This window comes from Chironomus tepperi, unplaced genomic scaffold (assembly GCF_022539635.2).
Source record: "Chironomus tepperi strain 1889 unplaced genomic scaffold, CSIRO-AGI_Ctep_v1 contig_364, whole genome shotgun sequence".
NCBI classification, from domain to species: Eukaryota; Metazoa; Arthropoda; class Insecta; order Diptera; family Chironomidae; genus Chironomus; species Chironomus tepperi.
In genome coordinates, this window is record NW_027226486.1 from 3655650 (window position 1) to 3673644 (window position 17995).

Below are 17995 nucleotides of genomic sequence, written 5' to 3' on the forward strand. Positions count from 1 at the left end.
TTTTTTTGTGTATATAAACTTTAATCGCATTCAATTAGCGACAAAAAGGAGCTTTTTTTGATGAAGCTAACTCGAATCTCGGAAGCAGATTCAATATTCTTTAGCTGAAGATTTTCATTTTCTTATTTTTTATTTTATTTTTCTTTGTTATCTAAGTTGAGGAATTTTTTGATGGTTTTTATGGCCATTTTTGATTGATGGTCTTAATATAGTGACTGAATTTGATTTAAAATGGATGTTTATGGATGGATTGATAGCTATTCCGGGTGGAGATCTAGATGACTTGTCTGGTTCATGTCTAGATGATCTAGGATTGTCATTTGACGTCTTTATAGTCGTAATTAAGCATCAACTAGAATTATACTTGTTGCTAAACATTAACTAGACTAGTTGTTGTAACTAGACAATGACTAGATTAGCCCTTGCAACTAGATAATGACTAGATTAGTCCTTGTTACTGGATATTGACTAGACTAGTCCTTCTAACTAGGCATTGATTAGATTAGTCCATCGAACTAGATATTAAACTAAAAATTGACCAAACTAGTCCTTGTAACTAGATATTGATTAGACTAGACCATGTAACTAGACATAGACTAGACTAGTCTTTGTAACTAGACAATGACTTAACTAGGCCTTGTAGCTGGACTAATCCTTGCAACCAGACATTACCTAAGCCAGTGTTTCTCAATCTATGCTCCACGACAAACTAGTAGGTCGTTGAAACCTTCGATTAGTTCCTGAGTGACACACTTAGTTTACACTAAATGATTGGCTCAGTTTGCCGCGCTCTAAAATTTTGAGAAACACTGCACTAAGCGAGTCATCTAGCTAGCCACTCGAGTATGGATGGATGGATGTTTAATATAGAAGCTGTCAAAATGATGATTTTATTAAGTTTTAAAGATTTTTCTAATTTTTTTGATTCTTTTCTATAATTGTTGGGTCCTGGAAAGCACCTGGCTTAGAATTTATCCGAAAATCTGGTTTCAGACTACCTTGTCTAATGGTTGAAGCCGAGTTTCATCGAATCTGGCCTAGAGCAAGATTCACGATAACTTAGACCCAAATATTCGTTGTGTGCCTTCCATGGTGTCCTACCCTCGTTTCTCAAAACTAAAGCTTCAATCAATAAAGCAAGGCTAGTCGCAAGAAGAAATTTTTTTATCAAAAGAGTCAAAATACAGCTCAAACCTCAATTTTTTTCCGATTTATTATACACATCCCCAATAAGAAACTTTTAATTTTTTTGAGACTTTAAGTCCCAACCCTGTCCAAAAACTTTCACGCAATAGCATGTGAGTTCTTACTTAATTACATTCACACAAAAATTTCATGTATAAATCAATTTGTTTGTTCGCTGAATCAGATTTTAGATTGGATATATTTTGGGATATTCAGGTACATCCCACAAACCATAGCTTTTAAAACATAGCCTCTGATTCATATTAAAAATTTGGATTAAATCCTTAAATAACTAGACTGCAAATATATCTGGTCAGCCTATACTTGATTCTTCCATCATTTTTTATACATTAAGTTTACATCTGAAGGAATGCTCTATTCATAATAGAAACAAGTAGGAACAGTATTGGGAAGAAAGTGAGGTGAATATTGTGAATGTAGAATAGAGCCTAAGGAACGGGAAGAAATAAGAACAAAAATGTTGTATTAATAAAGAAGGTAAATAAAAAGTTATTGGAGATCAATAAGCTGATTAAGGGTAGGAATAAGGATTTTGTTTGGAATCTGGGATGTTATAGCAATGAGAGTTATTATAGAATTAAGGTATGGGACATGGTTTTTGAGTATACTTAAAGGTTTATGTGATTAGTTGACTGTATTTTTGGTTATAAAGTAAATTGCATGATTTTCAAGTTGCATGTCAAGTTTCATGTCAAGTTCTAAAATGTCAAGTTACATGTCAAGTTCTATAAATGTCAAGTTGCATGTCAAGTTCTATAAATGTCAAGTTGCATGTCAAGTTCTACTAAATGTCAAGTTGCATGTCAAGTTACATGTCAAGTTTCATAAATGTCAAGTTACATGGCAAGTTCACATAATTGTCAAGTTGCATGATCAAGTTCATATAAATGTCAAGTTGCATGACAAGTTACACTACTGTCAAGTTGCATGGCAAGTTTCACAAATGTTAAGTTGCCTGGCAAGTTTCATAAATGTCAAGTTGCATGAAAAGTTTTATAAAACTGTCAAGTTGCATGGCAATTTACACTAAATGTCAAGATACATGTTAAAATTCATGAATGTCAAGTTGTACGATAAATGTCAAGTTGCATGCAAGTACAAAAATGTCAAGTCTATAACTAAAAATACAGTAACCTAATCACAGCTTATTCCACTCGGGTCTACATTTGCTAGACCCTAATGTATATCCAAATGTATAATCAGATAAACCAGCCCGACAAGCGCAATGATCAGAAGCAAATTTCATTAGTTTCAGGGCACTCTAGAAGTCAATCCAATAATCCATCAAACCAGTCAAATAGAAATTCCTCAAACACTAGATTCTTATGTCATGTCTTGACTAATATCAACACATATATTCTACTAAATCGACCTATTAGTTTCACCTCCCCGCAAAGCGCTGGAAGCAATGTTTTTTACTTTAAAATTTTCTTAAATGTACGAGGCTTTGAGCCTAAAAATTCTAATAATATTTAATAAAAACTTTTTTTTTTCCCATGTTTATTTCATTCACTTTATCATCATTGCTGTGCACCTTAGCCTTTCATATGATAAAGTTTATTTATGTCTCATAAAAAAAAACACAAAATCTTCAGTCAAAATATTTACGAAACGAGAGATCAAAACTCGAGCTAGCTTCACAAAGGTAAAAAAGGAATATATAAATTTTTTGTCAATTTTATTTATTTTATTATTTTTATTTATTCTTAATCTCACAAAAATCCATTCCCACTCTTTTTTTTGTTTGTTTTTGGTGTTTTCATCACTTGCTCTCACAGAAAAAAAAGAACTTTTTTTTTATTCCTTTAAAATATCAATTCTGTTCTCGCTTTATGCCATTAAAAAAATTTCAATCATTTTTTATCTATGAACTTCATTTTTTTTATTCTTAAAAAATAAAAAGTTTAAATTAAAAATTTTTTTCTTTCATTTTTCATCTTCCAATCCACATTCCCAATTTTATTCTTCCATCTACTTCTATAATAAGTGGGTTGTTCGCTTATGACGTCTTGTGTTTTTGGTGTTCTAGGGAGGAAACCCTCTTTTGAAAGGGGTACAAAGGTGTGGAATTGATCCAAATGATCAGGAGCAATTAAAATTGATCTAAAACTATCACAAATGTTCAAAAACTCATCAAAAATGGGTAAAAATGATCATAAAGTTAAGGATTCTTGAGATCGATTTTCAAGTCTCGGTCTTGGTTCCGGCTCGATCTCGGCAATTCTTCATAACCGAGCTTTCAAGAAACCTATCGAAAATATTCGATAATGTACGAAAATATTCGATAATGTTCGAATATATTCGATAATGTTCGAAAATATTCGATAATGTTCGAAAATATTCGATAATGTTCGAAAATATTCGATAATGTTCGAAAATATTCGAAAATGCTCGAAAATATTCGATAATGTTCGAATATGATCAAAACTTGAAAAAATATGATTGATCTGCTCCGTACTATCCAGAGGGTGACCTTTCGGATGTAAATAGTTATTTCTTCTTATATGAATGTTTTTTGACATGAAAGAGGGTATTAGGGGTCTAGAACTATGATTTATTGTTAAGATTCTCGAAGAAACAATGACAATTGATCTAAGAACCTAAAGACTAGTTTCTATTCATTTCAAAAACCCTAGACTATCCCCTACATTTGTGGTGTGCAACCTATGTGCCGTGGCACTAAGTGAGGTTGCCCACCACTGTCCTACCTTTTTCAAATACCACTATAGAGATTTCAGGCACGACTAACTTCCAAATTATCAATTTTTCCCAAAGAAATCTCTTCAAATTCCCAAAAAATCACCAATAATCCCAACACTAGACGTCACTTGCGAAGAAAATCCCCACTTTTAATATTATCATCCATCCTTTTTTTAAAAATATTATATATTTTTTTTTCCAATAGTCAAAAAATAATTATATGTTAGATATTCGAGAAAGTATTTGGAAATAAGATAAGTGAATATTCATTCATTTCACTCAATCGACCGAGACATTATGCAGAATTTGCATCATTCGAATCGGTATTAGTTGTATTAGTAGTTATAATGCTTGTAGTATTAGCAAAATCGGAGAAAGAAGTAGAAGTAGAAGAAGGAGAACAAGTATAAGGAGAAAAGGAATGTTATGGGTTTTCATTTTCCAAATTTCATGATGAAATATTCATCTCTTTCCCGAGCGGTGCACTTGGAAGTTTAAAGATGTCTATATGATTAAAATAAAAGTAAAAGAATTTTTTTGAGAACGGAGAATATATAAAGAGAAAGAGAGAGAAAGATAGAGAGAGATCGAGTATGTATGTATAATTTAATAGTATGGATTATTTATGATCTAGAGATGAGAGACTAATGACAATTTTCAGGTAGATATATTGGAATTGTGATCGGTGTTGGTACGGCATACTCACATGAGACGGGTACAAATGGCTGTTGAACGTGCATAACTTGCTGATAATTACTTGTATTTGCTGGATAAACTTGAATTGCCGTCGTTGGTGTTTTTTCGCCTGTCGGCCTTTTGTTGTAAGACACCATTCCTGGATAAGACTGCAAAATAATTCATTATTATTTAGTCATATTGGTATGGGATGTAATATGAGAGAGTACAATGATGCAGCATATGTGAAACGTGATAGCAATTCAAATGACCTAACAAAAAAAAGGTCAAAATTTTCACCTTTTCACCTAGTTCATTCCAAGTTGTATTGAACTCTACGTGCTGTACTAATTAAATTAAGTTTTGGATATAAATAAACTTACATAGTTTTCATAATATATCGAGCCAATTGCCTTTACATCCATCTGGAAGAATAAAAAAAGTCTAAATTTAGTTCAAGCTCTTTTAAATTTAATTAAAATTATTGAAGTCAATCTCAAATATTTCAGCAATGCGACATCCTCGAAAAATAAATAAATAAATAAACTGCAATTCATGAAGAATATAAAAACAATGAAGGATGCAACGTTCGTTCGTGAGACAATAACCTCTTCATTCAAGAACATACTCCATTCCTATATTTTCCTGGTGAAAAAACTTTTTTTGTTCGAGAATCTTCAATTTATTATTACGATGGAATTATGTAGGAAGAGAGAGACTAGGGGTGGATTGCAATGGAATTTTGAGTTCATTGTTGGGTTGACTTGACTGGTTAATATGTCAAATAAATATGCTTAAGCTATTCAGATCTAAGAAAATTCAAGAACTCGGGATAAATGCATGTAGCGATGAATAGGTATTGAATAGGGCCACATTGCATTCATAGACACCAAGGCAAGAAAGTGCTTCTGTGAGGTGCTAGATCGCTTTTTCCAGTGCAGCCAGAGCTCGAAGTAAATTCGAATTTTGTATGGAAAAGTCGACTAAAGTCAACTCGACAGAATACAAAATTAGAGAGTCAACTTCGAGCTTTTGTTTGGACTCAGGTACAATTTATCAAGTGATGTTTGCTAGAGCTATTGCAATATACTTTGACCTACAAGTTCAAATTGGGATTGGAACCCACTCCTTTGATGACATAATTACAAAATGAGGCTATAAGTCGCGTTTACAGTGCAAATGATTCGAAATAGCTCATATAAAAAATTGTCTACACCAAGTCTCGAACCCGTGATCGCTGGGCTGATGTCAAATGTCTAAAATGTCAAAGAACGGAGCAACTTCATCACTAAGTCACTCCGATTTGCACAAAAAAAATTGAAGTAAAACTGAATTGAAATTAAGTAGGTTAAACCTTGAAGGATTCGAACCAATAATCTTGAGTAATTAATTGAATTTGAGTCATGCGCCTTGCTAATCACTCAATAAAGACTACTTTTTTGTTAACTATATAATGGCATATCCTAACTAATAAATCTCCAATCTATCTACAAGTATAAGTAAATATCATATCCTGTCTCAATTTCTTAGAAAACCTCTATCATACCCAACAACACCAATTTGTACACACATACATAATCTCCTACTAAGAAGCTTTCCTAATCAACCTTTTGAATTTTCAATCAATTTCATTCATCGTTAATTATTTTATCTATGCAGCTATAGACAACAACAAATCATCCAAAATTATTTTCATTGTTTCAGGTTGAAACCCCACAAATTTGACATAAAGCATATCCATTCATTTATGTATGTTAATCATGAATAAATCCACGTCGATAAATAATTTTTAGCCAATTTTTGTGATTAATTGATTGCTAAAATTAGCAATTAAATCCAATAATCCGTAAATAAATATTATTTGATGCTCAAAAAGTCCCCAAGCCATAATAGTATTTTTGTCAAGTAAATAAACTCGAGTCAGAGACACAAGACAACTTTTTTTTCAGACTCTTTATTTTCCAATTATTCACTTCTGCTTTTATATCTATTAAAATACATTTTTTGTGCATTATTCAGTCTCAATAAGAGCTCTTAAATGTCGATTGACAAACAATTTAAAAAGGATTTTGGTATGAAAAATCTGTAATTCCAATCGATATTTTGTTCGAAGATAATTTATCGTAAAGTTATTAAAGAGATAAAGATGATTATTCGAGGGATATAATCGATGCAATTAATAGTAATTAATTTTTGGATTGGGGATTTTTTTTTTTGCCTCACATCATTTTTTGTTTCTGTAAGCTATTAAGTTTATTTATTATGGAATACTTTTCGAGGGATATAATTACTTAATTATCGTTACATGGGGAATGTATCCAAAATAATATCAGAAGACGGGGTTGGTTTTAGGAGAATTTAATGAATAAATGATTATTTTTGGAGGTGATAACTTTACTCTGATTAAATATGGTATTATAAAGCAATTATTCTGGAGGACGGACTGAGTGGCAAGCTGAAAATGTGAATGATATGTGCTGGAATTGACATAACATATTCTGGACGGATGCAGATCCTCAGGGAGAGTCTAAAAGGCTTCAGGTGAGCTAAAAGGCTTCAGGTGAGTCTAAAAGGCTTCAGGTGATTAAAAGGCTCAGGATAAGTCGAAGTAACTCGAGGAGAGTGGAAGTGACTCGAGTCGAAGTGTCAGATCCGAGAGTCGAAGTGTCTCGAGGAGAGTCGAAGTGTCTCGAGGAGAGTCGAAGTGTCTCGAGGAGAGTCGAAGTGTCTCGAGGAGAGTCGAAGTGACTCGAGGAGAGTCGAAGTGACTCAAGGAGAGTCGAAGTGACTCGAGGAGAGTCGAAGTGACTCGAGGAGAGTGAGTCGAAGTGACTCGAGGAGAGTCGAAGTCGAGAAGAGTCGAAGTGACTCAAGGAGAGTCGAAGTGACTCGAGGAGAGTCGAAGAGAGTCTAAGTGACTCGAGGAGAGTCGAAGTGACTCAAGGAGAGTCGAAGTGACTCGAGGAGAGTCGAAGTGAGTCGAAGTGAGTCGAGGAAAGCCGAAGTGACTCGAGGAAAACCTGAAGTCTTGAAGTGACTCTGGCTAAGATGGCTCGGAGTAAGTTGAAATGACTCGGGATAAGATAAAGCAGTCTCAATCCTGTATTAGATCCGCTTAATAAACCAACTTCCCTGAATACATCCCTTCCTATTACATAGCATAATATAACCGACGACTATCAAAAAAATATATTTATTCAAACTAGTGAAAATTCATAATTGACTAGTCGTTCATTAGCATAGCTGCAAAAATTAAGTTTGATGAGCACATGAATCAGGATTTTTGAATTATTTCAACATTAAATGTCATGAATATCCATTATACTATATTGTTTAGCATGATTGCCACAACATACATATGCATAACTATGTATATATATGCATATATACAGGAATGCATTAAACGGAAACGATGCGTATAATTAGTATTGATCGGTAGATATGTTATAATTTGCATCCCATGTAATAAATTATCGTTTATCCATTCTCTCTATCAAACCATATTCAATACATGCATGTACTGTACATATACGCTCTTTTTCATTCACTGACACTTGCATTAATCTCATTGTGATGTTCCATAGAGTTTAAAAACAAGCTCTATATACACATTCACTATTTTTTGTGCCTTTTCTTTCTTCAGTTATTTATCTCAATTTTCTATCTCTGTTTATTTTACTCTATATTCCTTCACTATATATGTGATACAATTTTTTTTTTTTTTTGAAAATTACCCGTTTATTTTAAAACCTTTTCTGTACCATTCCGAGAATTCAATACTTATTGAATGTGCATGCACTGTGCTTCATTCACTAACATTCAACATTTTCCATGCATACAATTTTTTTGTGTCGAGCAGAAGATTGCGAGTTTATTTATAAGCTTTATATTGAACTGCATACACATTTTATCCATGTGATGTGTGTGCATATATATGAAGGAACAGTTTTTTTTATTTAATATTGATTTTATGGTTCTCGTTTTTTTTGTTTTGGGTTCATGATACCCCTGACGAGCTGCTACTGACTCTAAATTTACACAATATTCCATTGCAACTTCTGCAAACTTAATGATACAACATGTTTGTTAATGCTGTGGATTATGAGAACAAATTTTCTTGAATGTTTCTTACTTTTGAGCTTGAAGATGATAAGCTTGGAAGCTGGGGGAAGTCGGAAGTGTTCTAACGTTCAGGAAGTAAAAGTCGAATTTAGGAGAAGCTTTCTCTTGTGAAGTATGTAATTTTAGACAAAAATTTAGAATCTTCTTCTTGTGAAGTATATAATTTCATACAAAAATCTAGAATCATCTTCTTGTGAAGTATATAATTTCATACAAAAATCTTGAAAATTTAGAATCTTATTCTTGTGAAGTATGTAATTTCATACAAAATCTTAAAAATTTAGAATTTTCTTCTTGTGAAGTATATAATTTCATACAAAAATGAAGAATTTTCTTCTTGTGAAGTATGTAATTTTATGCAAAAATTTTGAAAATGTGAATTTTCTTCATCAAGACTAACTTCAAATCCTAGCAAATTCAACAAAAATCATCAACCATGCAGTTTCCATCCCCATCCACTCGGACATCATTACTATGTTGCTCATCATCCACAAAACTTTTCAGATGCACACAAAATATCATTATTCTCTCAACCATTTTACACATTGTGATTATTATAACAATCTTTCTTTAAAGCTGCTTACTATCTTGTGGATGTGGAGTAAAATAAGGAAAGAAGAAATGTAATGCTTTAATGCAATATATGCAAAAGAATGTAATGAATGTTTTGAATTGTTTGGCAAATAAGAGCGGAAGATGTTATCTCAGCATGAATATAAACATTGATTAAAGAAAGACATAAAGTTTTATATGTGAAACGTTACTTTAAGGCATTTAGAATATTGTATATAGATGGCTGTTGGTTTCAAGATGTTTACTTTAAATAGGTTAGAATGTAATGCAATATACTAGATTGGATGATGCCAAGCTATGTAAAAAGATATGAATTTATAATAAAAAATACATTGTAGGTATGTAGAATATTCATTGAAAAATTTAGATTTGATTAAAATTGAAAATTTTTTCTTAGAAATTAATAAATATTCAAGAATGAATGATAAGATCGAGATTGTTCAATGGATGTGAAATGGAATTCAATATACTTAGATGTTGTTTTGTCTGTCTACGATGGTAATAAACTTGGATGTATCTCAAGGATATTTAGATTGAGAATTAAAGTCAGGTATAGTTCGGAGCTTTAACAAAACATGGGCTAATGTCTGCGGTATTGGTATGGTATGGTACAATGCGGTGCGGTATAGTTACACCACTGGGATGTTACAATGGTACAATTGGTATGGCAAATTGATATACCTGTAGAAAACCAATGATATATCAGTGGAGTAGCAATGGTGCACCGGTGGTACGGTATATTGGTAAGATATTAATATACCGTACCACTACCGGAGGAATCGGTCCCAGAAGGTATAAATATGAGGTCGAAGTCGACTTGAGTTAGCTTCAACGTACTAAAACCCGATTAAAATTGCCATTCATTTTTTCTGCTAGCACTTGTGAAGTATAACACTTCTTATTAAAATTCATCTTGTCCATAGCAAACAGTGACGAAGCGGACTCAATTTGGTTTCGATCTATGAGAATTAGGATGGAGATACAATGAAATATTCTCTGCTAATTCTTGTGAAGTATAACATTTCATACAAAATTCAACCATGTTGTTTCTTAGCGAACTTTGAAGAATTCAATTAGGATTTGACCTTTGAGAATCAGGATAGATTCAAAATTAGGGAATAGGATTCGAACCGACGAATGTTGAGTTGCCAAGTCAAACTTAATAAATTGTATATCAATCGAGTCATTTCCATCTAGCATATAGCATTACAAAACATATATCCAATCGACTATCATTCGAAAAAAAAAAATTAAATTTACCACAGTAAAAAAAAAATCAATCGAGTCGTGTAAAAAAGCTGAACACAATGTTAAATGTCAAAACTAATTCAATATCAACTCATTTACGCCTATTAGCATTCAACGGACACAAAAATATAAAAAAATTTGCTTAACACTCCTCTATTTGCCCAAAAATAAAAATAAAAGTCAAAACCCACACCAAAAAAGTCATTTACACATACAGCACAATATAATCAGCACAAATATCTAATGAAACACCAAATATGAAAAGTACATAGAATCCAATTAAAGTTGAATTTTGTATCCAATAGTAAAAGACCAAGAAAAGCCAACAACAAATTATAATTATAAATGGCATTATAATTTTCATCTTGTTTTAGTTGTCAAGGCCTCCCCACAATAATTAATTAGTTAAACGTGACAATGTTTTAGAAGTAAAATTTTAATCTCTAGAAATACGAAAATTTTGTTGTTGTATTTATATCAATTTTCCATATTTACAATTCTCATAGATGTTTATAATAATGATGCAGATTGTTATTGGATTTTTGGGTAGAATTGTCGTCTGATTTTCTACGAAAAGCATAAATCTGTTCGTAAATTTGTAATTTAATCAACGACTATGAACCCCACAAAACAAGAATAAATTAAAGGATTAATTTACTTCCCTCATTCCAAATAATTTTGATTGACTTCATATTCGAGACATTAGTTAATATATGATTAACTCACCTCAATTCTATCAGTATGTTGTGGAAGTTTATGTTGTTGTGGAATCGGAACTTGTTGTGGAACACATGGGCCAATTTGTTGTGAAACAGCTGTTTGTGGGGCTGATGGATCGGGTCCAATTATTGTAGGTACTAGTTGTCCTGGTGCAGCATAATATGGATTGTAGGGAGTACTAGCAGGTACACTAGCTATGTATGCGTTTGCAGTCTAGAAGAAAAAAAGGAAATGAGATGTTAGTTGTTGGATTTAGACGAACTCAGCATGTCACGACACAGTGGTGTGTCACAATAGAGTAGTGTGTCACGACACACTGGTTATAGAGACAGAGTGGTGATGTCACAACACAGTGGTGATGTCTCAACACAGTGTTGGTATCGCAACACAATGGAGGTGTAGCGACACAGTGGAGGTGTAGCGACACAGTGGAATTGTAGCGACACAGTGGAGGTGTAGCGACACAGTGGAGGTGTAGCGACACAGTGGAGTTGTAGCGACACAGTGGAGGTGTAGCGACACAGTGGAGGTGTAGCGACACAGTGAATGTGTAGCGACACAGTGGTAGTGTAGCGACACAGTGGTTGTGTCGCGGCACAGTTGTTTGTCACAGAACATTCTTTGAAAAAACTGCAATAGCATGTTACAGAGCAAGATCTGAAGTAGTTTGTCGCGTAACACAGTTTAAGGAACCACTGCAGGAGCGTATCACGTAGCATTGTTTGAGAAGTAATGCATTATCGTGCCTCAGACCATAATTTAAGAACCACTAAATTATAATATGCCAAATTCCCAAGCTACCAAGCATAACTTCTAATTAAGCTTCAATATTTACCATTGGCTGCATCTGATTTGTAATAATTGTCTGACTGTTCTGTGGTATGGTCATTTGTTGCATAAGAGCATTCTTTAATGCTAAATGATTGCGACCATTTATCAGCAATTGATCCTTCAAGTGTTGTGGTGGATGATAGTACTTGCATGGTGGTTTCTCACGATTGCAACGTGCCTAAAAATGGAAAGAAAAGTTGAATAAATAATTGGTAAAGTTTCATGTAATATTTAAGGTATAGCATGTACAGAACAAAAAATATTTCCAGCCACAAATTCAACAGAATTTGTGTTAGATAGGTAACAAAATACACAATTTTACGGGTGGCATGAAAGTTGAAAACCTTTGAAAATTGCAATTTATATATATGTATCCACATATATACACACGTGTTGTATATAAAAATCCTTGTGGTACCGTAAATTATAGTCAAGAATGAAAAAAAAGTACATTTTCTTCGTCTTACTCCTTTTTACCGCTTTTTCTCACTTCTAAATATTTCATGAAAAAACCAAAATGTATACAAACAACAAGGCATCAGCATCAACAGCAATAGCAGTAAAATACTTGCTTTATGCATATACATTTTCTTGTGTGTAAGACATAAAGAAATGAGAATGAGAGTGAAAAACATAAATTGTTTATTTAGTGGCTTTGTTAAATAAAGACTAGGAAAGTAGAGGAAGTAGAGAAAATAGGGAATAAGTAGACACAAGATGAGGTAAATTTCATCATTCACAAGTGGAATAAAGCAAGGAAGATAAAAAAAGGCAAAATGATGAATGCTTTTCCACTACTCAATATTGTCATTTCGACATTCATTATAGGCGTTACATATAAAACAGTAAGTATCGGTGGAGTGGTGGGGGGAGAGATGTGATTCAAACATATTCACTTGAACTCCTCATATTCTCACTTCATACATCTGTGAATATTTCATATTGCTGTTCATGTGAAAAGGAAGGAATTGTGGGAGAAATTGATGAAATGGTTTAAGGCGCATTTTTTGGGGGAATGTAGTATTGTGAGCACCATATAGACACTAGTAGTGATTTAAGAATCAATATTTCAAAGTTTTTAAAATAAACCTAGCTGAATCTAGACTATGACTGTCAAAAATGTATGTTTTTGTCCAGTAATCGCCTTTGCTCAGTCATTACCATGCTATACACCTCCTTGCCCAGTCCAACCTAACGATAGCTTCGCCTTTGTCTAGAAATTGCCTCACTAATCACCACCTAGTCTAGTTAAACCTATGGATAAATTCACTTTTGTCTAATCATTGCTTTGTCAGATACAACCGTGCCTAGTCAATTTAAGCGATAGCTTCGACGTTTGTGTAATCATTTCCTCGCTAGATATCACATCACCTAGTCATACCCAATGAAATTAAGTTAAGTCATACAAATTCACCTTTGTCTAGTCATTGTCTCGCCAGACACTACCTCACCTAGTCTATCGTAGTGTTAGCTTCGCCTTTGTCTAGACATGGCTTTGACTAGGACATCATCTTGCCTAGTCAAACTTAGGTATGGATACACTTTTGTCTAGTTATTGGCTTGCTAGAAACTATCTTGCTCAGTCAATCCTAGCTTCGGTAAGCAGCTCTAATTTATGGAAAAATCAATCTGTTCGTCACTTTTCATGAATCTTTGAACAGGTTTAGACTAAGCCCTATCTAAGACCAAATACTAGACTAAATGAGCTCAATTACTGGATATTAACAATACTTCGATTCAGGGTGACTCCAAAATCAGCATTTATCCATCTAAAAAGTTAGTTACTCACAGATTTCAAAGACAAAAATAGCTACTTATTCCCAGCAATTGAAAGACAAAGCAAGAATAATACCTCTATTCTTTTCATTCACATCACCCTTCCTGATATTCCCTTTTAAAAGAACACACGACTATAGAAGACAAGTAAGAGAGAAAAAGAGCAATTATCTTCACACAAAAAGTCTTCAATCTAATGACTTCACGTTAGGATATATACTGTAAAAAAAAGTGACTGAGAACATGTGAAGAGGTTGAACAATTTAAAGCACCTCGTTTTTTTTTTTTTGTGTGCAATTTTCCATTATGAGAGTCAAGAGCATGACACATACTTGAGATGAAAGATGTACAGCACATATATATTTCTAGTTTTATTTATGATTTTTATATTAAATTAAAATTTACATAAAAGATTATTTGAATAATAAATTACCCCGCCAGTTTTTGGCGCATATTACCCAGTCTGGCTTAATGAAAATATCTTGTAAATTATCTCGTGATAAATTTCACTTAAGACGCGAGATCATGCATTAAATTATGGGTGGGGGGAATATTGAAGGAGGTAATCGTGAGGTACTTTTTTATGACTCATAACTTATATCCAAATTTATGGTTTGAAAGAAAATTTTTGACGTGCTATTAAAGAAATGAAATTTTTTTTTTCGGATATGATGTTTAGTTTCTTAAGGGTTGAAAATTGAGAAATTCATTGAATTTTCTCTCGATTGGAGAAAGTTTTTAGGGATTCCAAAATTAATTTATTATCCCACAGGGTGCAATTTGAGACTGATGCGGTAGACCTTTTTGTGCGTATGTTGCTTATTTTCTGATGTTTTTAGTTTTTTTTCTTTTTGTAAATGATTTTTATGTGCTCGATGGAATGGAATCTTTGTGTTTAAATGCACTTGCTGCTTATAAATTTCATTTAATGGCATGTGTTGCTGATTAAAATGTACTATTGTGTTAATGCCCGAGCGGTACAATTAGATGATTTGGTGAATGTATGGCAGACGTATGATTGGGTTGTGTAAGTCTTGGATGGACAATTATTCTGAAAACCAATACAACGATAAGAGCACAAGATAGATTTAGAAAGAAGATTTAAATAAATTTTGTTCCACGCTCTGCTTCAACCCCCGGTAGCTCAGTGGTATGAGCATGCGACCAAAAATCGTACAACTTGGGTTCGATTCTCATTCGAGCTATGCTGTGGAAAAGTGTACTTTCTTCTCTAGAACCTTAGAAGTAGTAAGGTTCCGAACACTTAATTTATGATAAACTGGAATGAGACCCAAGACAAGCTCTTTGGGTGTATCCCTAGCATCCTAGAGAATGTGAGTCTAGTCTTCATGAAAACTAGGAGCAATCCCAAGACCAGCTTTTTGGGTATATTCCTTACATACTAGGGATGTAACTAGACTATGACCCCATGACATGGGTCCATTATGGCACAACCGGCATAGAAATGGTCGAAAATCTGACTCCTAGTCAGCCTTGACTAGATTCATCGAAATCAAGCCTCAAACCAGAATCAAATCGGCTTATTGCCGGATTTTCAGTCATTTCCACATCATGTCCTTTCCAAATGAATGCAGTTTGTAGACATTTCCAAGAATTCCTCTTCCCATTACTCTATAAATCCCTTTCAACACTAATGTACAGCTCGGCAAAGTCTTGTTAATTCCCAAAACAATTTATTGTCCTCAAACTACATCAAAAACTATCCCCTCATCACTTATAAAATCATTAAACATCTCCCGAAATAGACAAAGAAAAAAAAATCGATTAAATATTAATGACGATGTGAGTAATGAGAATTTCCTTCATTAAAGTGTTTTAAACCCCTTAACTTAATCCAATTTTTCACCAGAAAAAACTGACCCTTACGTTACACATGAATGAGTTATTTGCACGTATAGCATCCCAAGAATGTGTTAAGAATCTCTCCCTATCTCTAATATGAGTTTTAAAGACTAGGCATGAAAATTAAAATAAGTCATTGGTCAGAAAATTTATATATCCATAATGATATGATAATGAACAATACATGCGTGACTAAATATAATGATGTACCGCATATTAGCAATAAAAATTTAAGAATCATCAGATAAATGGAACCTTATTATGTTCATTATAGGAATAGAACCAAAAAAAAAAATAAAAAATATGAGTCTTGTGCATAACTTAACGATTGCTCCTCAATTTTGAGGTTAAATAAACATTCACTCTCGTGCTGTATGTAGTCAGGCTAGAGAAACTTTTTTATTCAAACTTAATTTGAAGAAGAGATAAATAAAATGATAGTCACAGTGGTGGCAATAAAGATAGTTTTCCATTTTTTTATATCCTACTCTTATTCCGTTTTGGATGAAAAGTCATAAAAAAAAGAAACTTTTGAGGAAAAAAAAAATGCATGACATTAAGTCGTAACAGTATAAGTATGATTGCGGTATTTTTCTTCATTCGTCGAGTAGGAAAAGGAATGAAATGAAAAAAATTGCCGAATTCAATATTCCCCTCAAGTTTTTTTTATTTTTTATTTTTCTTCCTTCTCAAGACGGAAGGCATCACATCGAAAATATCTGTGTATACGATTGAATAGTAGTGAGCTAAGCAAGCAAGATGAATCTTTGAGGAATCAGTGTTGTTGATTCGGGTCGTGGATCATATTTTAAAGGCATGATTTTTCTTGATTACATGGCATGTGAATGACTGAAATGCAGACTTGGGTACATAGTATCGCAGAGCATCATAGAGTAGAGAATGCATTCCTCAGACTTGCAATATGCTTTTTGTCTATGAACTATTTGAGTACTTGTAGATGTGTATGCACGCATTAGTCGTATTCTGACAGAGCTCAAAGAATTCCCGAACAGGCAAATTCATTCTCGTGACAAGCGGTAACCAGCAATAGGGACAATCCCAGGTGACATTTGAGGAAGGTCATGGATCACAATTGATATGTTCTAAAACTTAGTTAATAAAAAGGACAAATCTTAGAATATGACTGGATTCGAACTTCAATGACTTTCGGGTTAATTACATCAAATTTGAGTCAAGCACCGTACTATTCGACCAGCAATTTGGCTGACTTAACATACACCAAATTCAGCAAGATCAGCAAGGCACTTAACCCACTTGAATGATGTAACTTTATCTTCTAACAAGTAAAGATTCAGCTTTCATAGAACAGAAATTTCACTACGGTACCTAAATTCGGTCTTTTTGCCTGTTAAGGATCTGAACCAGATAACACATAGTTCCATTATGATTGATGTTCCCTGCAAAATCTCCCCCAATTCAAAAACCCAACACTGCCTTTAGAAATATTGAGGAATGAGAGTAGAAAAGAAGGAATATCAGGTCAGAAAGAAGAGCACGAGTTATCAACAGACGTGAACGAAAATAATTTTATATTAAAGATTTGTTCTTCTTGCTTATTTTCACAGAAAAAATAGCATACACACCAACATTTGCTGAATAAGAGAAATAGAATTTCTTTTCGTACCACGTCTTGATTCACATTCTGTACCATGTATAATACACTCATCCCGCGTCGCCCTGTAAAAGTATAAATAAAATGGGTATGAAAAATCGAGAGAAATAAAGCGACTCAAATAAGAAGTACTGAGACTGAAAAAATCGATAGCAAAAGTTTTTTTCTCCTTCATAAGAAAGAAAAATCGCATAAAAAAAGAAGATGAGAAAAAAAGGCATCAGGAATGGGGGGAAAGAGAAGCTCATATTTGACTGACAATGAACGAAACGATAAGAGCATTGAGAATCTCAATAAGGAATATGTTAAGGATTGTTTTATTTATTCTGCAGTTGTGCACTGTGCAAAAAAAAAAATAAGGCAATATCATCAGCATCATCATCAACATCAAAAGGATGAGATGCAGAGAAAATGAAAAATCTCTTCTACTTTCTTATTCTTTTTGTTTCTTTACTTTTTATCGTTTTCTTCTTCTTCTTTTTATTTTAATAATTGAACTTTTTCAATGAATGAATGGATGGATTGCCTTTTTAAAATGAAAATGAACAACATGACGGAAGAATAGGAGGAAGAAAAAGTTTTATATGAATAGACGTACTTTTATGTTTTTCTTTCTCTTGTGTATGCTACGTACACAAAGTCTATATC

At 33.3% G+C, this 17995-nt stretch overlaps 1 protein-coding gene across 4 annotated transcripts in view; it reads right to left on the minus strand.

Annotated features, from left to right (window-relative positions):
* The window catches only part of LOC139095420 (protein muscleblind-like), a 35902-nt gene continuing 17907 nt past the window's right edge, over positions 1-17995 (minus strand). For 3 of the 4 annotated variants that reach the window (XM_070646767.1, XM_070646766.1, XM_070646765.1), the window contains 5 exons: positions 12080-12253; positions 11251-11457; positions 4965-5006; positions 4613-4751; positions 1-1634 (listed from right to left, as the gene is read on the minus strand). In XM_070646767.1, coding sequence (XP_070502868.1) covers positions 1561-1634; positions 4613-4751; positions 4965-5006; positions 11251-11457; positions 12080-12253 — 636 coding nt within the window. In that variant the 3' untranslated portion in view covers positions 1-1560. Of the gene's footprint in view, positions 1635-3903; positions 4411-4612; positions 4752-4964; positions 5007-11250; positions 11458-12079; positions 12254-17995 lie in introns of those variants that run through there. The other variant, XM_070646768.1, reaches the window with a different exon arrangement.